This window comes from Mytilus galloprovincialis, chromosome 2, assembly GCF_965363235.1.
Source record: "Mytilus galloprovincialis chromosome 2, xbMytGall1.hap1.1, whole genome shotgun sequence".
Lineage (NCBI taxonomy): Eukaryota > Metazoa > Mollusca > Bivalvia > Mytilida > Mytilidae > Mytilus > Mytilus galloprovincialis.
This window is the reverse complement of record NC_134839.1, coordinates 43,459,878-43,483,047: the sequence shown is the minus strand read 5'-3', so window position 1 is coordinate 43,483,047 and position 23,170 is coordinate 43,459,878. Positions and strand designations below refer to the sequence as shown.

Sequence of the window (23,170 nt, the reverse complement as noted above, 5' to 3'; positions counted from 1 at the left end):
CCCAATCCGAACTGTTTAAAGCTGGGATCCCAATCGGGATAACTGTCTGAAGCTGGGATCCCAGTCTAGTTGAAACGGGAAAACGTATCAACCATAATTATGTTTTAGAAAATATGTAAGTGTTTGGTTAGTGTATATATGTCTCTGATGACATCTAGTACAGGTTATTGGTGTTAATTAACAATGTGTATGACACCAAATTTGTCAGGTGAAGCCAATCACTTAATGGGTCACAGTCTCACTTAATTTTCAGTTTGACAGATATTAATAAGTCAGAAAAATGCCGAGATTTTCGCGATAAAAATGGCAGGGCGTCCGAGAAATGTCAACGGGTGTTTTGCCAGAAAAGCTTGGGCTTTGTCCTCCAAATTCGATTCTATTAGTTGTCGTCCGGCATCAATGATAAGATTATGATCGACATCTTAAAACGTTGGTTTCTCGACCACGTGCTTTATTTTCAATTGTACTGAACAGTTCGACCCTAGAAAATACTGTCATAAATAATGCGGCCACTAATTTATCCGCATGCACCCTGTGCCGATTAATAAAGTTTTCTTTTCTTATATTTAGTAAAAACTGGCCTGTAATTAATATTTTTATGCGATACCCTTATTTATTTATAACTAGAACACACCCGAAATCGCGGGCATATACAGCTTGTGAACTGTTGTAGGATGATTTTTTGTAAAAGATATTATGTATGGAGAATTACATAAAAGGTATCAAAAGCCCTCTCCCTTTTTCCAAAGTCAGATATTTGTTTCCTTTCTGTTAAATTCAATTATATTCGTGTTTCTGGCCTACGACCACAATTATTCTTCTCATTTGCTACAATGCTTCTTTTGGTAGAAGTCAAATGAAATTAAAAATTTGCACCGTTTCAAACATGAAATAAATGTAACTGCTTATATATAGACCATTAGTGGTCTAAAAAAAAATGCTTCTATGACAATTTATCAGTGCTTTTTTCTTTGAGAGCCTTATTAACATGCCAATGGTAGGATTTGAATCATGTATAAATGACTAATACCATGGAAGTAATCTGGTAATATTGGAAGGAATAACATCGTCGTCACTTCAAAGGTTTCATCTGCGTTACCGCCCATCTTTCAATAACTCGTTAATTGGTTCAATATCTGGCATGGAAGTTTATTCTCTGCATGTGATCGATCAAATCACTGACACTTATCGGTCATTTTCGTGTTCACGGAGAACTACGAACAGACAAGTTTTTGTCGAATATACATACGAAGTAACCCAAATAGTCCATTCGTTACATTCCGTTGATGTACGCTGCCGAAAAGAGTCATTCGTTCAATTTTTATTTTAGTCCAATTTTTCCCTATTTTTGGTTAGTTTGAACTTAATAGTTAAAACCGACAGCTATCACATACAAAATTGGAGAACAAAGTTGTGTCATTTCAATTTTAAAATTTACAGACAATTAAAAAACCATTTCCGTATAAAGTTAAGAAGATGACTGTACAAAAAATACGTTTGGACACCCTTTATTAAATACGAAAAATCTAAATCTCTCGTGTATTTATAGTCAATTAAATTATTAACAATTCTAAACGGTTCTATCCTTCAATTTAAGTTCTTGATACATAAACTAATTTGTGTCAAAATGAATTTACCGTAAGACAGATAGATGCTAGCCCATTTCATCGGTTTGTTATATTTTTTGCTGTATAGCTTATTATATTAATACAAGCATTCCACAATAAACACTTTTTAAATATATATTTACGAAAATATTATCCCCGTTTTAGTTGTCCAGGTTCAATAATGCAATCAATGACATTTATGACATATGCATAAATTTAGAATACTTGAAAGTAAATATTATTTCATTCAATCTCGATAAACTTTGCACATTTCAACAGTAAAAAAATCTATGCCTACATTTGCCTACATTATTTTGTTAAACATCATGTGAAACCTGATCGATTCATCGGTATTTAACTGTTTAACTCGGGATCCGCTTTTAACCGGAAAATACTTTTAGAACAGTTTAAAACAAACGGTAAAACGCAAAAATATGCTAAATTAAATACAATTTTCCATGTTAAACTGCTGTAGTTTGAACAATTCTCGTCCGTTTTTCAAGTTTTTTTCACCATTCGATTTCTTTCTAAAGGTAGATATTCTATGTGATACAGCGCTACCTTGTTATTAATAAACTAGGGATTTCCCACAGGTGCGCTATAATTACCGGACTCGATAAAACCACGTGACTGATAAGAAATTCCAGATGCCTTTTACAACCGCGGTAACGCAGATAGTAACCAACCGACCGTGCAAGGGCTGTATAGCCAGTCAAGGTCGTTAAAAACTTCCATTTGTTGTAGTAACCAAAGGCGTCTTACCGCTGAGACTATAATTGGATGAAATCGTATGACTTTAGTACAGAGCTCAGCATGCTATAAATACATGCTAATTAGTCTTCTGCTTCTGCCTGATAATGGCCACAATCAACGAGCTGATTATTATGCCATGACTTAGGTGTTGTTATTCCTTCTAAATATTACTTCCATGCTAATACCGACTAAGGCTAATTTGAGGGGTTATTTAGTGAAAATAATAAGTCGCTAGTTTTCATCTTCATGGGATAAACTAGAGGCTCTAAAGAGCCTGTGTCGCTCACCTTGGTCTATGTGAATATTAAACAATGGAAGCAGATGGATTCATGACAAAATTGTGTTTTGGTGATGGTGATGTGTTTGTACATCTTACTTTACTAAACAGTCTTGCTGCTTACAATTATCTCTATCTATAATGAACTTGGCCCAGTAGTTTCAGGGGAAAATGTTAATAAAAATTTACAAATTTTATGAAAATTTTTAATAATTGACTAGAAAAGGACAATTACTCCTTACGGGGTCAATTGACCATTTCGGTCATGTTGACTTATTTGTAAATCTTACTTTGCTGAACATTATTGCTGTTTACAGTTTATCTCTATCTATAATAATATTCAAGATAATAACCAAAAACAGCAAAATTTCCTTAAAATACCTATTCAGGGGCAGCAACCCAACAACGGGTTGTCTGATTCATCTGAAAATTTCAGGGCAGATAGATCTTGACCTGATAAACAATTTTATCCCATGTCAGATTTGCTCTTTGGGCCAGGTGAGCTAAAAATGGGTTTGAGAATTGTGTATTAAGTGCTTATCATTTATTCGTCAATTAATCATTCACTGTGCGTGAATCATGCGTGTATCATTTATCATTCATCGTGCAAGTATCGTGTGTTTCATCATTCATCGTACATGTATTGTGCGTGCATCATTCATCATTCACTTTTCGTTAATCCTCTGTGAAACGCTCATCGTGCGTGTATTGTGCGTTAATCATGCATTGACTGTGCGTGTATTGTGCCTGTGGTCAGTCTGAATTTTAGAAGGTCTGTAACTGTATGCTTTGTCTTCGAACAAAGTTTAGATTTTGGTAATGTGTTTATAATGCTATGTTTATTAGTTTCATTTTCAGCAACTGTATAAGCACACTGGGTTGCTGGTTGAAAAGGGGTCTTCCCAATGCCAGAATAAATAGCATCATAGTATACAGTCAGATTGATTGTTAATAACATCAGGATTTTCCCAGCGTATCTTTTTATCCTTTTAATTTTATCTCTTTGTTGTTGTAAATCTCTCATTTTTTCTTCTTCCATCTTTTCAGATATTGCATTAGCAGTGTCTTGCATACCAGAGACAAATGGAGGATGAATATTTGAGGCCATACAGATTTTACAGTAACTTAATTGCTGTACTAATGGGAGTATGATGAAGACCAACAGGATACACTGTCTGTAATATTTTATTCCAATTTAATTAATTTTCCATGATCGTACATACTTTGAATGAGATTCCACAGAATGCTTATTTACTACTTCTTTAGGTTGTACTGTAAGATATTTAATAGGATGATTGTGTTTCTTAAGGTGTTGATAAATGATATTTTAAAATTTATTGGGTCTTTCTAAACGGTAAAATGTTCTTAAGTGTGTGGTTCCCATCGTAACATGACATGTTGAGGACTGTACCTTGACCTATAATGGTTTACTTTTATAAGTTGTGACTTGGATGGAGAGTTGTCTCATTGGCACTCAGACCACATCTTTCTATATCTATTGAACAAGTTAAAATAGTTATTGGTAAAGATCAAAATTTGAAGTAATGAAGAACTGTTATTACATACCTGTCTGCGCGCATATCATAAGAGGATGGACTCTTCCATGCTAAATATTCCTCTTTAAGTAACTAAAAATATAAATCAGTTAACATAATTGTCTTGTGTCAGATTTGCTTACTCTCATTGTAACCTATTTAAAAAAAATGCTTCGACGAACACAGCCTGATATGACTGCAAAGCTCGAAGCCTTAACAGTTGAGGCAAGTTTAGACACAATATCTAAGCTTGACTGTCTGAATTTGGATTGTGATAAAATATTTGACATAATACAGGTAATGCTGACACAAAATAAATGAGGTCAAAGATCTTAAAATTTGAAATGGACATTTAATGTACCTAGTATGGTCTGATATCCAAAATCTAACAAAATAGTTATATTCAGCACATAAAAAAAACCACAAAAAAATATTTTAGTTGAAGTCATAAAAACCAAAAAATGCTTTTACAACCCAAGAGAAAACGAAAACGGGATCCATCGGAATCCCAATGAAATCCTGGTGAAATTGTTGGGATAGGCCAGGATAAGCATCTGGAGTCGGGATCCCATTCGGGATCATTATATCTGAAACTGGGATCCCATTCGGGATAACTGTCTGAAGCCGGGATTCCAGTCTAGATGGAACAGGATAAATATTGGACACTGGGATCCCAATCGAGATAACTGTCTGAAGCTGAGATCCCAATCAGAACTTTCTAAAGCTGGGATCTCAATCGGGATAACTGTCTGAAGCTGGAATCCCATTCTAGTTGAAATGGGAAAGCGTATGAACCATAATTTATGTTGTTGAAAATATGCAAGTTTAATATATTGCTAATAAGATTCACAAAAAGACAATTTTGAATAGAAAAAAACATAAATTCACATGATATGTTATTGTAAGTGCTGTATTTTGGAATGAAAGAGATACACAAATAAATATACATGTATAAAAAAGAAGATGTGGTATGAAAGAGATACACAAATAAATATACATGTATAAAAAAGAAGATGTGGTATGATGTGGTATGATTGCCAATGAGACAACTGTCCACAAGAGACCAAAATGACACAGACGTTTTAAACAACTATAGGTCACCGTACAGCCTTCAACAATGAGCAAAGCCCACACCGCATAGTCAGCTATAAAAGGCCCCGATATGACAATGTAAAACAAGAAAACAAATATGTAACACATTAACAAACAACAACCACTGAATTACAGGCTCCTGACTTGGGACAGGCACATACATAAATAATGTGGCGGGATTAAACATGTTAGACTGGATCCCAAGCATCCCCTAACCTGGGACAGTGGTATATAAACTCATCAAAGATACCAGGACTAAATTTTGTATATACGCCAGACGCGCATTTCGTCTACAAAAGACTCATCAGTGACACTCGATTCCAAAAAAGTCGAAAAGGCCAAATAAAGTACAAAGTTGAAGAGCATTGCTATAACAGTGACAACATAAGAACGAACTATAAAAATCAGTTGACAAAGGCTTAACTCATCAGATGGACAAAAATAAAATACGTATTCTTTAAATACACAGATCAAAAGTTTCACCAGGTAATCGATCCTAATCTGTATTGTATTATACACCAAGAAAGATTTGTACTATTCCAATCAACATAAATGTGTTTAACATAAAAAAAAATTGCAAAGAGACATTAAAAAACACATCTGTGTCAATATTTACACACCCATCGATAAGTTGTCATAAATCACGCATGTGGACGCTGGTATTAATTAACAACCAGTTTAAGAAGCTGTGATTCATTTCCGCTCTAGATAAAAAGATTCAGAAGCAATAAAATTATGTTAAATTATTTTTTTGGTGACCTGAACAGGGGGGAGGGGGGCACGTGTTTGTGACAATACTTGAAGCAGTTATCATGAAACTATGATTACTGGTTTATAACTATTAAGATAACCTCCCTTTAGTTTTTCATGAATTTCTGATATGACATTGAGAAGTTGTTGAACTAAATTCTTTTATTAAGAGACAGGCGTATCATGCACTCATGGTGCACCTGTTTAATGACATATCTCAAAAACTGACATGGTGTAAAATTTAACAAAGGGTGACTATCAGTGAGGAAATATTCAGACAGATCAGACAACCTAATTTGGAGTAATTGCCCATGAAATGATGATTTTTGTCGAGCCTGCAACTTTTGTTGCAGAAAGCTCGACATAGGGATAGTCATCCGGGGGCGGCTACGTCCGCGGCGGTGTTAGCTCACTTCTTAAAAGCTTTATATTTTAGAAGGTGGAAGACCTGGATGCTTCATACTTTGTATATAGATGCCTCATGTTACGAAGTTTCCGTCAGACACATGTCCAATGTCCTTGACCTCATTTTCATGGTTCAGTGACCACTTAAAAAAAAAGTTCAAATTTTTTGTAATGTTGAATTTTCTCTTATTATAAGTAATAGGATAACTATATTTGATATGTGCGTACCTTGCAAGGTCCTCATGTCTGTCAGACAGTTTTCACTTGACCTCGACCTCATTTCATGGATCAGTGAACAAGGTTAAGTTTTGGTGGTCAAGTCCCTATCTCAGATACTATAAGCAATAGGGCTAGTATATTCGGTGAATGGAAGGACTGTAAGGTGAACATGTCCAACTGGCAGGTGTCATCTGACCTTGACCTCATTTTCATGGTTCAGTGGTTATAGTTAAATTTTTGTGTTTTGGTCTGTTGTTCTCATACTATATGCAATAGATCTACTATATTTGTTGTATGGAATGATTGTAAGGTGTACATGACTAGCGGGCAGATGTCATGTGACCTTGACCTCATTTTCATGGTTAAGTGGTCAAAGTTAAGTTTTTGAGTTTTGGTCTTCTTATCTAATACTATATGCCATAGGTCAACTATATTTGGTGTATGGAAATATTTTATGATCTTTATGTCAGTCAAACAGGTTTTATTTGACCTCATTTTCATGGTTCATTGCACAGTGTTAAGTTTTTGTGTTTTGGTCTATTTTTCTTAAACTATAAGTAATAGGTCAACTATATATGTTGTATAGAAGCATTGTTAGCTGTACATGTCTGCCTGGCATAGTTCATCTGACCTTGACCTCATTTTCAAGGTTCATTGGTCTTTGTTTAGTTATCTTGGTTAATGTTAAGTTTATGGTACAGTTGTTATAAAGCTTAGCTTTATACTTAAAACTATCAACATAATATCAATGATTAGTATAGAAGGCGAGACATTTCAGCGTGTGCACTCTTGTTATCCATTTAGGGGCATTATGTTTCTCAGTCTGTGCGTTCGTTCATTATTATGTCAGCTCGTTGGTACATATGTCGATATGTCCTGTTGCATGTTAAAGTTTTTGGTCAAGGTAGTTTTTGATGAAGGTGAAGTCTTATCAACTTGAAACTTTGTACACATGTTTCTTATGATATGATCTTTCTAATTTCTTATGTCAAATTAGAGTTTTGACCCCAATTTCACGGTCCACTGAACATAGAAAATGATAGTGCGACACATTCATGTTTATAGTAATGTGTTGAAGTTATTAATAATATTCTCATATTAAAGTTAACTGTACCAATGTTACTGCGCCAGAAAACTTGTCATGTTCTTGTTTTTGTCTCGCCTTGACGGAGTCAAAAAGTGAGACATTAGATATGCTGTTTACGGCGGCGGCTTCAACAATGTATCAGTTTATGATTAGGTCTAGTTAATAGTAGGGTGCCCAATCAACAAATTTTATCAATTTGCCTTAACGGAATAACACACGGCTATATTTTTTATCATTGGAAAGAGAAGGAGAAGCCTCATCGAAATAGCGTTGTTGTCTTTGTCTACCGTGGTCAGGGTCAAAGGTCAAAGCAAAAATTTAAGAAAAATGCAGTCATATTTAGATAGCTTGATTCTCCTAGATCTATGCGTTTGGGGCAAAATAAAAACAAATTATTTATAGAAAAATATCTTTTGTAGCTACAAAATTTAGAACTTATTTTATATTTTTATCGCCAAAAATGACTTTAGATGGACTTTTTTGCATAAAGGGTGCAAATTTGAAATTTTCAAACAGCTGTTAAATAACAGTGACCTTGACCTATTTCAATTTCTAAATTTGTTTTTTTTGTATTCAATTCGTTACAAGTAATATCTAAAGATGTTTTTTAGGTCTTAACTTTAATCATTTGTCAAAAACAAAATGTGTTTTTCACGTCTTTTGATAGTAAAATGTTCGTCAATTTCTAGGTAAATATCAAAAGCTCTGTGTATAGCTTTACTTTAAAGAAGTAAAAATTACTTCAAACAGAGAAAGGGGGGGGGGGGCAAAAGTTATGAAAACAAAACGTCAACTAGAACAGGTAAACCACCCCTTCCTACATATACAGATGACTAAATGAGCAACAATTGGCTATACTGTTTATAAGTATTCCAAAGATGTAATAAGGGAGAGGGTTATGTTCAGCACCTATGTTATTACAAACAAATGCAAACAAAAAAGGCATGAGAAACCAAAGGAACATTAAAAAGTTATAAAATGAAAACAAGCAGACAACAGAATGGATAAAACACACAAAAAAAGATCAAATGCAAATAGAAAATTATGATCGAGGCTAGTATTACCTACGACGTTCTATGGTCTCCTTTAGTTTAAGCCTACCAACTATGCCAAGGTCAGAGAACATATGGCAGGTTTTTTTTTTTTTATTTACAAATCTTTCAGAATCTCCACTAGAAAGATTATTACTATATTTCCAACGATATCAAATTGATTATATGTTTTATTTATTGTTTAGAAAATATTATGGACTTCTTAATTTTCATTCGATAGCTAACAATGATTTATAAGATACATACAGAAAAATGAAATCTTATACATCCTCATGCAACCAGACGATTATTTACATTTTGACATATGTCATTTGCCTGACATGGGCATACATCTGTACATGATAGATTTTGTCGAAGCAAATGCAACCCTTTGAAAACACAGATTTCCCCTCACAAGTACAAACTAAATCTTGCAGAAATTCGGATGACATCTGACCTTCGAGATATACAAGTCATTATCTTTTCTTGTAATTTTTGCCAAAAATTACATCTATAAATGCAAGCTAGCAGAAAAGCTTCCAAATGCAATTGAATTCAAAAATAGATTGAAAAACTTTTATAACTTAAGAGTTATATACAGCAAGAAAATACAACAAAGTTTTTGAACTTGAAAAACTTTGGGCCCCTAGGCTAATTATTTATCCTGAATGGTAATCAAACAACCAAATTTGTATCAATATATACCATTTGACCTATTTATGGTACAGAGCATACAACATGTAATATATGCATAGCACATGTGAACCTTTTTTTCTATTAAATAATCTATAGATATTTCTATATGAATAGAATGTGAAATAAGAGAGAAAGAAAGAAAGAGTGAGTGAGTGAGTGAGTTTGTGTGTGTGTGTGAGAGAGAGAGAGAGAGAGAGAGAGAGAGAGAGAGAGAGAGAGAGATAGTAAATCTTGATAAAACAACAGTCTTTTGTTGTTATATATTTGAAACCCTGTAACACCTTAGTCAGGTGTCAGGTGGTGCTGTAAGGGTGATGTAGGTCCCGACTATTGAAAAAACAAATCTAAAATCTAAAAAAAATCACAGAAATAAATGAAGATATAAAATAATGTTTTTCAGCAGAGCTGAGCAGACATATATATTACAGAATGTAAATGGGTAAAAATGTCTCTGATTTTAGGTATCATAAAACTTTTAAAATACTATTATTTAGTATTGGTTCAACATAATCAAAAATAGAAATATAAAATACATTTATACATAAACTATTTTTAGGTCAAGATTATGTAACTATAAATACATGTAATCAATAAATTAATAATAATTGTAGGCATTTGGAGACAAATGACAACAAGAAATAAAGATGTTGATGTTAAGTTGCAACTCTTACAGAATTTGCTATCAAAGGCAGATTGTCCCATGATGTACATGTTTCTAGAACAAGAGTGCACACGCTGAAATGTCTCGCCTTCTATACTAATCATTGATATTATGTTGATAGTCCTAAGTATAAAGCTAAGGTTTATTACAACTGTCACATAAACTTAACATTAACCAAGATAACTAAACAAAGACCAATGAACCTTGAAAAAGAGGTCCAGGTCAGATGAACCATGCCAGGCAGACAGGTACAGCTAACAATGCTTCTATACAACATATATAGTTGACACATTACTTATAGTTTAAGAAAAATAGACCAAAACACAAAAACTTAACACTGTGCAATGAACCGTGAAAATGAGGTCACGGTTAAATAAAACCTGCTCGACTGACATAAAGATCATAAAATATTTCCATACACCAAATATAGTTGACCTATGGCATATAGCATTAGATAAAAAGACCAAAACTCAAAAACTTAACTTTGACCACTGAACCATGAAAATGAGGTCAAGGTCACATGACATCTGCCCGCTAGACATGTACACTTAACAATCATTCTATACAACAAATATAGTAGACCTATTGCATATGGTATGAGAAAAACAGACTAAAACACAAAAATTTAACTATAACCACTGAACCATGAAAATGAGGTCAAGGTCAGATGACACCTGCCAGTTGGACATGTACACCTTACAGTCCTTCCATACACCGAATATACTAGCCCTATTGCTTATAGTATCTGAGATATGGACTTGACCACCAAAACTTAACCTTGTTCACTGATCCATGAAATGAGGTCGAGGTCAAGTGAAAACTGTCTGACAGACACGAGGACCTTGCAAGGTACGCACATATCAAATATAGTTATCCTATTACTTATAATAAGAGAGAATTCAACATTACAAAAAATTTGAACTTTTTTTTCAAGTGGTCACTGAACCATGAAAATGAGGTCAAGGACATTGGACATGTGACTGACGGAAACTTCGTAACATGAAGCATCTATATACAAAGTATGAAGCATCCAGGACTTCCACCTTCTAAAATATAAAGCTTTTAAGAAGTGAGCTAACACCGCCGCCGTAGCCGCCGCCGTAGCCGCCGCCGCCGCCGCCGCCGGATCACTATCCCTATGTCGAGCTTTCTGCAACAAAAGTTGCAGGCTCGACAAAAATCATCAAACCAACAACCTTAGTCTAAATAACAATACAAGAGATGCAATCTTACACTGTTCCATGTAAGGATACTTACCAAATGCTGCAAGCATCTTTGAGTGAAATAACTTTCAGACGAAGAAGTTTTATTAAAGGTGACATACAGCCACAATATAAAGCGTTGTGTAATGATACAACACCTGTTAGAGAAATGTTATTTTGAGACAATATAAAAGAAACAAGAGGCTGCCACAACGACAGCAAACCGGATTTATTAACATTTATTTGTGTCCTGGCAATATCACAAGAACCATAACTGATGAATGCTGAAAGTGAAAATCATCAATATCAAATTTGACCTCCATTTTGTAGTCAGTATCAACATATTAAAATTTGAAAAGCTTAGATTGAATGGTTCATTAGTAAATGCAACAACGTGAATGCCCATCCCTAGATTTTCCATCATCTATCATGGAAAACTGCATGGAATTCCATGGAATATTTTTCCATGAATTCCATGGAGTATTGGAACCTGTTTTCCATGGAAATCCATTGAAAATAAAAAGAGAAAAAAGAAATAAATTATATTTCCATCTGAAACATTTTCCATGGAATTCCATGGAAAATATTTTCCATGAAGTTTTTCCATGGAATTCCATGGAAATATATTACATAGAATTTCTTTTTCCATGGAATTCCATGGAAATATTTCCATCATTTCCTTTTGAAATGAATTGCTCAAATTAACCTTTTGACAATATACCCTGTTTAACAATATCTGTAATAATGAAGATAAAAAAAACTAGGTGCCATGCTTTTTTCGGTTTGGTAAGGTCTTTTGAGTCTTACAATGGTCAGTAATAAGCAATAGACTCAAACATCATTTTAACCTTTAATTCAAACTTATTTAATGTATTATAATAAATACAACAAACAAGAAAAACTTTCAATACTGGTATATGTTTGCACTGCCTTTATATCAAGAAATTAAGGTTATAAATGTCACTTATGTCAGCACCAGGCTTCAGTAGATCCATCTTGTAGAACAGCATTAACCATTTTATTGGAGTTTCATTTCTTCCTCATGATACCTAAAAATAATTTTACTGTTATAAATAAAGAGATATTCTTTAAATAATGGCATTATTAATAATGGTTAACAACTTTAGTCTTTGTCCTAAATATTTTTTTCCATAATTATTGTATATAAATGTCTTCATTGGTATTTTCCATATATTTAGAACTTAGTGTTGATCTGCAGTTTGCTGTAAAGATACACTTTTTTTTACTTTTATGGATCTATTTCTCATTGGCAACCAATTTCAACGGATCTTAAATTTTATAACCAAATTACTTCATTAGTGGATTATTAGTTATTATAATACACCATATACAGTTTGTCTTGTCTTAATACCCAATCATTATAATTATAAGTGAAAAATCTACTATAGGTGTTTTCATGATGTTTTTATGTTGAACTAAAGGAGCTTGCACACACTTAAAATGGTAGAATCTAATTCAGTGTACTTACCAAAAAATATGCTCTAAATCCAACAGTCAATGCAAGTCATCAGAGAATAAATCTGCACTATTCGATGTCAAGAACTATTTGGAACTATTTAATCTAAGTCCAATATAAATTTTGCATTTTGTTCAGGAGAGAAGACATCTTTATTTGTTGCCTGCATATCCATTGCAAGTTCAAATTTTCAATGTGTTGGGGGATGTATGAGGAGTTATCTGATTTCTTTTAAAAGAGTCACAATTGAATACTGTTATTTACCAAAATCTTGGATATTTTATATATATTTTAATAAAAGATTGTCCATTTATTGTTTATTTACCATTTTTATGTTTTAAGTAATAATAATTGCACAAAAATGTATAAATCCATGTTCTACCCTACATTTGGCCTCACACTGTATGGTCATATCATTTCCTGTCTTCTACACAAAGACCAATGAAAACCAGATGGCACTTAACATTTCTTTCACTGTCTAATTGATGATAAAGAATTAATGTATGTAATTTGTGTACATTTTTTCCATGACTTTCCATCTCAAAAATATTCTAAGTTAAGATTCTATAATTTTTCCATGTTAAAAATATTCTAAGTCCAGATTCCATCCTCTTTTCCATCTCAAAAATATTCTAAGTCCACTTTCCATCCTCTTTTCTATCTACAAAGTTTTATTAGTCTACTTTCCATCCCATTTTCCATCCAAAAAGTATTTTTTCCATGGAATTCCATGGAAAGTTTTCCATCTTATCATGGAAAATGATGGAATAAGTAACACATATAAGTTTTCCATCTGACATGAATTATTTTTCCATGAAATTCCATGGAAACTCATGGAAAAAAACAAAATTTCCATCATTTTCCATCATTTTATCATGGAAACAGTTGAACTGCATGGAAAATCTAGGGATGGGTGGAAACGCCATTTTACGATCTTTCAAGAACCATCACTCCTGAACGGTAAAAGTCAAAATTGTCATTATTAAACTTGACCTCTATTTTGTCATCAGTAACAACATATAAAAATTTCAAAAGCTTTGGTTGAATGGTTTATGAGAAAATGCACAGACACGACTGGAAACACCATTTTTCAATCTTTCAAGAACCATAAATCATGAACCGTAAAAGTCAAAATCGTCATTATTGAACTTGACCTCCATTTTGTCATCGGTAACAACATATCAAAGTTTGGTAAGCTTTGGTAGAACAGTTCATGCGTAAATGCACGAACACGACTGGAAACTCCATTTTTCAATCTTTCAAGAACCATAACTCCTGAACGGTCAAAGTCAAAATCGCCATTATTGAACTTGACCTTCATTTAGTTGTCAGTAACAAGTTAACATATTAAAATTTTAAAAGCTTTGGTTGAACAGTTCATGAGTTAATGCACGGACAACATTTGACCCGCCCGCCCGCCCGCTGTACATCCCCAAATCAATAACAGACATTTTTGTCACAAAAATCCGGTTAAAAAGAAAAGAAATGGTGAAAGTTGGCCATGGGAAATCAACTGGATTTCATCAATCCACCAGAGGGTGAGGTGGATCATCTCATAAATTTTGAAAGAAAAAACGCAAAACTGATGGTGGCAAGCTTAAGGCACATGTACCAAACAAAAAGAAAGACCAAAAGTAGATCATGTTGTATCTGCAAGTGATGTAAGTACAAATGATCAATTACTTGATATACATGTATCTGGTGAAAAATTACAAAAGTTTCCAAACAATTTTATTGGAGGAAAAATATCATTGTTTTTTTTATATCGTTGGAAAGAATTAACTTCTGATTATTGGATTTTAGACATAATCAAAGGTTATAAGCTAGAATTTGAAAATATACCTACACAGAATAACAAATCACACCCACTTCTTTTATGCTATAGAAAATAAATATATGCAACAAGAAATAAATAAGTTTATTATAACAAAAAGAATAATTCAACCTGTAACTCAAACTGAGGATCAATATGTTTCAAATATTTTTGTGAGACCTAAGAAAGATGGTACTTATAGAGTTATTTTATATCTAAAACAGTTAAATCTTGATATTGAACATATTCATTTCAAAATGGAAACTTTAAAAAATGCTGTGACAAGCATTTCAAAAAATTGCTGGTTTGGATCTGTTGATTTAAAAGATGCCAATTATTCTGTGAAGGTTGACAAAAATTACAGAAAATAATTAAGATTTTTTTTGGAATAATGTTTTGTATGAATATACTTGTTTGCCAAATGGTTTAACAACAGCTCCAAAAATTTTTACCAAAAATTTTAAAGTTTTTTTTTCTAAATTGAGGAGTAAAGGGCATTGTAATACACCATACATTAATAATAGTTTACTTGTGAGCAAAACTTATGCTGAATGTCAAAAGAATATAACTGACTTGGTAAAATTGTTGGATTATCTCGATATATTCATAAATCTGTACTTCAGCCTACTCAAATTATTGTATTTTGGGGATTTGGGATTAATTCACTCACAATGACAGAGGAAAAGGCAGATAACATTGCAAAATTATGTTCTGATTAATTTTAAAGAAAGAGGTTACAATACATGAATTTGCACAAGTAATTGGATAGTTAGTAGCAACACAACCTAGTGTACATTAACAAAATTGGTGGTCGCATTTTGAAGTTAAACACGTTAACTAAAGAATTGTGGAATTGGTGTATAAAAAGAAAAATCTGGGTAACTGCTTTTATTTGCCTGGAGTTACAAATATAGAGGCAGACCGCCTATCACAGTCAATAAATGTGGACATTGAGTGGAAATTAAATGAAAATGTTTTTCATATTATTAATAGTTTATTTGGACCACATGATGTGGATTTGTTTGCATCCAAGATTAATCATCAGTTACCACGTTATTGCGTAAACCTTCGAGGGTTTACGCAGTATATATTGGAGATGTCCGTAGTCTTTCAGAACACAAGATGTTATTCGGAATACAATCTGTTCTTTCCATGGCCACCTTTCATATACATGCGCAAAAGCTTATTAATTGACCTTAAAGTTGTTATATGTTACATAGAATGCATAATTTATAATGACGCAAGATACTTTAATTATCATTTGAATACTTCCTTGCTTGCAATAACAAGCTGCTAATATTTACTTTCAATATATGCGTAGTTATTTTAATTAGAGTCAAACATTGAAACCAGCTGTGTTTAGATATGAGATAAGATTTCATGTAAGCAATACGATTTATATTCGAAACGAGATTTGTTAACTAAAATCTATAAAAGAAGTATAACTATCATTTCATTTAAGATACGGGTCTAGGGAATGTGTACATAATGTACAAACCAAGGCTAAAACCAGATGCTCCACAGGGCGCAGCTTTATACGACTGCAGAGTTCGAACCCTGAACATTGGGGCAAGTATGGACACAACATTCAAGCTTGATACAGCTCTGAATTTGGATTGTGATTGAATAGTTGACACAACACAGGTTTCTGACACATAATGAATGTGGTCTAAGAACTTAAACTTAAAAACTTTAAATTGAAAATTGGACATTACCTATTATGGTCCAATATCCAAAACCTAAATACATGATTAGATTCAGCATATCAAAGAACCCCAAGAATTCAATTTTTTATGAAATCAAATAAAGTTCAATTTTGGACCCTTTAGACCTCAATGTGGACCAATCTGATAACCGGGCCCAAACATAAAAAATCTAAATACATGGTTAGATTAGGCATATATCAAAGAACCCCTTATATACAATTTTTGTTGAAATCAAACAAAGTTTAATTTTGACCGCAATTTGGACCAACTTGAAAACTTGGCCTATAATCAAAATTAAAAATACAGGTTTAGATTCAGCATATCAAAGAACCCCAAGGATTCAATTTGTGTTGAAATCAAACAAAGTTTAATTTTGGACCACGATTTGGACCAACTTGAAAACTGGGCCCATAATAAAAAATCTAAGTACATGTTTAGATTCAGCATATCAAAGAACCCCAAGAATTGAATTTTTGTTAAAATCAAACTTAGTTTAATTTTGGACCCTTTGGACCTTAATATAGACCAATTTGAAAATGGGACCAAAAATTAAGAATCTACATACACAGTTAGATTCGGCATATCAAAGAACCCCAATTATTCAATTTTTCCCAAAATCAATCCCAACCTTCCTTTTAAGGTCATAAACCTTGTGTTTAAATTTCATAGATTTCTTTTTACTTATACTAAAGTTATGGTGCGAAAACCAAGAAAATGCTTATTTGGGCCCCTAATTTCTAAACTGTAGGGACCTCAACTACCAAAATCAATCCATACCTTCCTTTTGTGTTCATAAACCTTGTGTATAAATTTCTTTGATTTCTATATACTTATACTAAAGTTATTGTGCGAAAACCAAGAATAATGCTTATTTGGACCTTTTTTTTGCCCCTAATTCCTAAACTGTTGGAACCAAACCTTCCAAAATCAATCCAAACCTTCCTTTTGTGTTCATAAACCTTGTGTTTAAATTTCATAGATTTCTATTTACTAAAACTAAAGTTATAGTGCAAAAACCAAGAAAATGCTTCTTTGGGCCCTTTTTGGCTCCTAATTCCCAAACTGTTGGGACCAAAACTTCCAAAATCAATCCCAACATTCCTTTTATGGTCATAAACCTTGTGTTTAAATTTCATAGATTTCTATTCACTTATACTTAAGTTACTTATACTTAAGTTATAGTGCGAAAACCAAAAGTCTTCGGACCCCGACAACGACGACTACGGACGAAGACGCCAACGTGATACCAATATAGGACCAAAAATTTTTCAATTTTGTAGTCGTTTAAAATTCATACTGAAACTAAAAGGAAGTCTTTCTTGCACTTTCTAGAAATTTTACGTCTATGCTAGACAAAGGAATTGTATATTTAAAATTCCTTTTAAATATACAATTCCTTGGACAGACCAAGGACGTGTATACATAATCTAAAATACATGCCTCGAATAGGTGTAAAAACGATGATTTAAAAAAAAAAAATTACAAATGATAACCTAAAAATTAATTATGCATGCAATTTTAGCAGACTTAACATGGTCGGCGATAAGAAATCAAATATAAACTAGTATCTCAATTGTTTGTAAAACAATTGAAAGGTCTTTCCTGTAAAAGTGATGTTTTCGTAATGTTCTTTGTACGACCTTTCGTTTGATATACGACAAGCATACCTTTTGAAACTTTTCGCTTTTTACACTTAATGACCTCATCCGCCTACATTTTTGAGATCGGAAGTATGATATATGTAACACAGGGTAGATGAGCTTTCATTTGATATGCGACAACGCCATGTTCTAGAAAGTTTGATTTTTGCACTTAATAACTCCATCCAACCAATTTTTGGAGGTTGTGAATTTGATATTTCAAATGTACACATCATGACCTTTCATTTGATATACAACAACCCTACCTTAGAAGAAAATTTATTTTTTGCACTCAATGACCCCATTCAACCAATTTTTAAGGGACGTCAATTTGAAATTTGAAATGTACGCTTTATGTTTTTTCATTTGATATGCGACAACCTTACCATCTGAGAAATTTGAATTTTTGCACTAAATGACCCCACCCTTCCACCTGGGATGAAAAAGAGGTTTAAAATTTTCATTTTTAAGTAGAGTTTATTGAGACCTTCAATTTGATATATCAGATGACCCCATTTGACAAAGTGCCAAAAATGATGCAATATCAACGATATAAATAGAAGTTATGAAACTTACAAAGTCAATGCAAAACATGAAAATTTCAAAATGATTTTTTGGTGTTTTTTTCCATGGAATGTTTTTGGTATTTGGTCAAACATATAACTATGTTAACCTCTTCAATTTCTAAAACATTTTAAGAGGTACGCTCTTGTTGATTCAGAAATACATGCCTCTGCTCGCAAAACTTCAAACTGCATTATCTCTACAACGACAATAGATATCTCAAATCTGTTAAATGATAAATGATCTACAGTTGAAGGACAACATTATAGAAAAAGAATTGGGACAATTTCAAAGTTCACCAAGGTCACAATTAATCATCAAATATATGATGAAATACCAAACTTGAGAACCGGAAGTCGTAGAGACATGGCACTATCACTATTCAACTCAGGACCACTTGACCTTTCAAATATCACAAGGTCAAGGTCAAAGTATACTGTGAAGGTCAAGGTGAAATTTCATCATGACCTGACATTGACCTCAAATTGAAGGTCTTGAGTTACTGATCATCTTTGCAGTTTATAGTTGGTTGATATCTGTTACCTTTAAAAAGATATACACACAATACTATACTTTTAAGAATCATCCCGTTGTAACTTTTGAACAGACGGTCGGACATTTTTTGACTTATCATATAAAATGAAGAGCTCATCGAGAGGAACATTTTATACGCTGTATGTATGCAGCAAAGTCTTATCGTTTTTCTAATATGTAAGCTTGAAATTGCAGCGTAATTTTTTTTTTGCACTCAGTGACCTTTGACCTTGACTGCATATTAAAGGTCACATGAATTAAAGAGTATTGTTGAAGGTCCCAAGTCTCTACGACTTCTGGTTCTCGAAATACAATTTTTCAAAAATTATGTACAATTTCTCAAGGGGAATAACTCCTTATCAGGGTTAATAACAAAATGATTGTACATGTTTATTAACATTGCCATCTGTTCCTGTACATGTTGCCGTTTTCAAATCGATTCTATCTCTTATACTTTTTGAGCAAAATGCAAAGGAAAGAAATTGTTTCAAGGGGATATAACTCTCATAGGGGATGATGAAATCCTTTGCAGCCTCATCTGGTAATACATCATGATTAGATCTACCTATTGTCCAAATAAAGTCATGATATCTTTAAAAACAACGAGGGGGGGGGGGGGGGGCATGTTGAAAAAAATCAATATAAGGGAGATAACTTCTCAAGGGGATGATGAAATCCTACAAAAGTTCATCTGGTACAACTTCATGATGAGGTCTATCGATGGTTCAAATTTGGCATTGATAACTGCAATAGAAGCGGTAGGAGGGCTTGCCAAAAAAATGCTGGAAGAAAAAAAAAAAGAAAAGTACACATCATGACCTTTCATTTGATATACAACAACCCTACCTTAGAAGAACATTTATTTTTTGCACTCAATGACCCCATCCAACCCATTTTTGGGAGACGTCAATTTTAAATTTGAAATGTACGCTTTATGTTCTTGTATTTGATATGCGACAACCTTACCATCTGAGAAATTTGAATGTTTGCACTAAATGACCCCACCCGTCCCCCTGGGATGAAAAGGGGGTTTAAAATTTTCATTTTTAAGTAGAGTTTATTAAGACCTTCAATTTGATATATCAGATGACCCCATTTGACAAAGTGCAAATAATGATGCAATATCAACTATATAAATAGAAGTTATGAAACTTACAAAGTCAATGCAAAACATGAAAATTTAAAATTGATTTTTTGGTGTTTTTTTCCATGGAATGTTTTTGGTATTTGGTCAAACATATAACTATGTCAACCTCTTCAATTTCTAAAACATTTTAAGTGGTAAGCTCTTGATGATTCAGAAATACATGCCTCCGCTCTCAAAACTTCAAACTGCATTATCTCTAAAACGACAATAGATATCTTAAATCTGTTAAATGATAAATGATCTACAGTTGAAGGACAACATTATAGGAAAAGAATTGGGACAATTTCAAAGTTCACTAAGGTCACAATTAATCATCAAATATATGATGCAATACAAAACTTGAGAACCGGAAGTCGTAGAGACATGGGACTAGCACCATTCAACTCAGGACCACTTGACCTTTCAAATATCAAAAGGTCAAGGTCATAGTATAATGTGAAGGTCAAGGTGAAATTTCATCATGACCTGACATTGACCTCAAATTGAAGGTCTTGAACTACTGATCATCTTTGCAGTTTATAGTAGGTTGATATCTGTTACCTTTAAAAAGATATACACACAATACTATACTTTTAAGAATCATCCCGTCGTAACTTTTGAACAGACAGTCGGACAATTTTTTGCTTATTATATAAAATGTAGATCTTGTCGAGAGGAACATTTTATACGCTGTATGTATGCAGCAAAGTCTTATCATTTTCCTAATATGTAAGCTTGAAATTGCAGCGTAAATTTTTTTTGCACTCTGTGACCTTTGACCTTGGGTGCAAATTAAAGGTCACATGAACTGAAGATTATTGGTGTAGGTCCCAAGTGTCTACGACTTCTGGTTCTCGAAATACAATTTTTCTAAAATTATGTACAATTTTTCAAGGAGAATAACTCCTTATAAGGGTTAATAACAAAATGATTGTACATGTTCATTAACATTGCCATCTGTTCCTGTACATGTTGCCGTTTTCAAATCGATTCTATCTCTTATACTTTTTGGAAAAATGCAAAAAAAAGAAATTGTTTCAAGGGGATATAACTCTCATAGTGGACGATGAAATCCTATTCAGCCTCACATGGTAATACATCATGATGAGATCTACATTATGTCCATTTAAGGTCATGATATCTTTAAAACCAACGAGGGGGGGCCATGTTGAAAAAAATCAATAAAAGGGAGATAACTCCTAAAGGGGATTATGAAATCCTTAACAGGGTCATTTGGTAATACATCTTGGTAAGGTCTAGCGATGGTCCATATTTGGTCATAATGACTTCAACAGAAACAAGAGGCGGGCATGTCAAACAAATGTTGGAAGAAAAAAAAGAACTAGTATCTCAATTGTTTGTAAAACAATTGAAAGGTCTTTCCTGTAAAAGTGATGTTTTCGTAATGTTCTTTGTACGACCTTTCGTTTGATATACGACAAGCATACCTTCTGAAACTTTTCGCTTTTTACACTGAATGACCTCATCCGCCTACATTTTTGAGATCCGAAGTATGATATATGTAACACAGGGTAGATGAGCTTTCATTTGATATGCGACAACGCCATGTTCTAAAAAGTTTGATTTTTGCACTTAATAACCCCATCCAACCAATTTTTGGAGGTTGGGAATTTGATATTTCAAATGTACACATCATGATCTTTCATTTGATATACGACAACCCTATCGTAAAAAAAAATTTATTTTTTGCACTCAATGACCCCATCCAACAAATTTTGGGGGGACGTCAATTTGAAATTTGAAATGTACGCTTTATGTTCTTTCATTTGATATGCGACAACCTTACCATCTGAGAAATTTGAATTTTTGCACTAAATGACCCCACCCTTCCACCTGGGATGAAAAAAAGGTTTAAAATTTTCATTTTTGAGTAGAGTTTATTGAGACCTTCAATTAGATATGTCAGTTGACCCCATTTGACAAAGTGTCAAAAATGATGCAATATCAACGATATAAATAGAAGTTATGAAACTTACAAAGTCAATGCAAAACATGAAAATTTCAAAATGATTTTTTGGTGTTTTTTTTCCAATGGAATGTTTTTGGTATTTAGTCAAACATATAACTATGTTAACCTGTTCAATTTCTTAAACATTTTAAGTGGTAAGCTGTTGTTGATTCAGAAATACATGCCGCAGCTCGCAAAATTTCAAACTGCATTATCTCTAAAACGACAATAGATATCTCAAATCTGTTAAATGGTAAATGATCTACAGTTAAAGGACAACATTATAGAAAAAGAATTGGGACAATTTCAAAGTTCACCAAGGTCACAATTAATCATCAAATATATGATGCAATACCAAACTTGAGAACCGGAAGTCGTAGAGACATGGGACTATCACCATTCAACTCAGGACCACTTGACCTTTCAAATATCACAAGGTCAAGGTCATAGTATAATGTGAAGGTCAAGGTGAAATTTCATCATGACCTGACATTGACCTCAAATTGAAGGTCTTGAATTACTGATCATCTTTGCAGTTTATAGTAGGTTGATATATGTGACCTTTAAAAAGATATACACAAAATACTATACTTTTAAGAATTATCCCGTTGTAACTTTTGAACAGACGGTCGGACATTTTTGGGCTTAGTATATAAAATGTAGAGCTCGTGGAGAGGAACATTTTATACGCTGTATGTATGCAGCAAAGTCTTATCGTTTTCCTAATATGTAAGCTTGAAATTGCAGCGTAATTTTATTTTGCACTCTGTGACCTTTGATCTTGGGTGCATATTAAAGGTCACATGAATTAAAGATTATTGGTGAAGGTCCCAAGTCTCTACGACTTCCGGTTCTGGAAATACAATTTTTCTAAAATTGTACACAATTTTTCAAGGGGAATAACTCCTTATAAGGGTTAATAACAAAATGATTGTATATGTTCATTAACATTGCCATCTGTTCCTGTACATGTTGCCGTTTTCAAATCAATTCTATCTCTTATACTTTTTGAGAAAAATGCAAAGG

The 23,170-nt window shown here is 33.1% G+C and overlaps 1 protein-coding gene across 1 annotated transcript in view; it reads right to left on the bottom strand.

The window, feature by feature from the left end:
* The window catches only part of LOC143063641 (protein C-mannosyl-transferase DPY19L1-like), a 312,490-nt gene that overhangs the window by 105,488 nt on the left and 183,832 nt on the right, over window positions 1-23,170 (bottom strand). Inside the window, exon 17 of the mRNA XM_076235893.1 lies at window positions 13,435-13,449. Coding sequence (XP_076092008.1) covers window positions 13,435-13,449 — 15 coding nt within the window. The remainder of the gene's footprint in view (window positions 1-13,434; window positions 13,450-23,170) is intronic.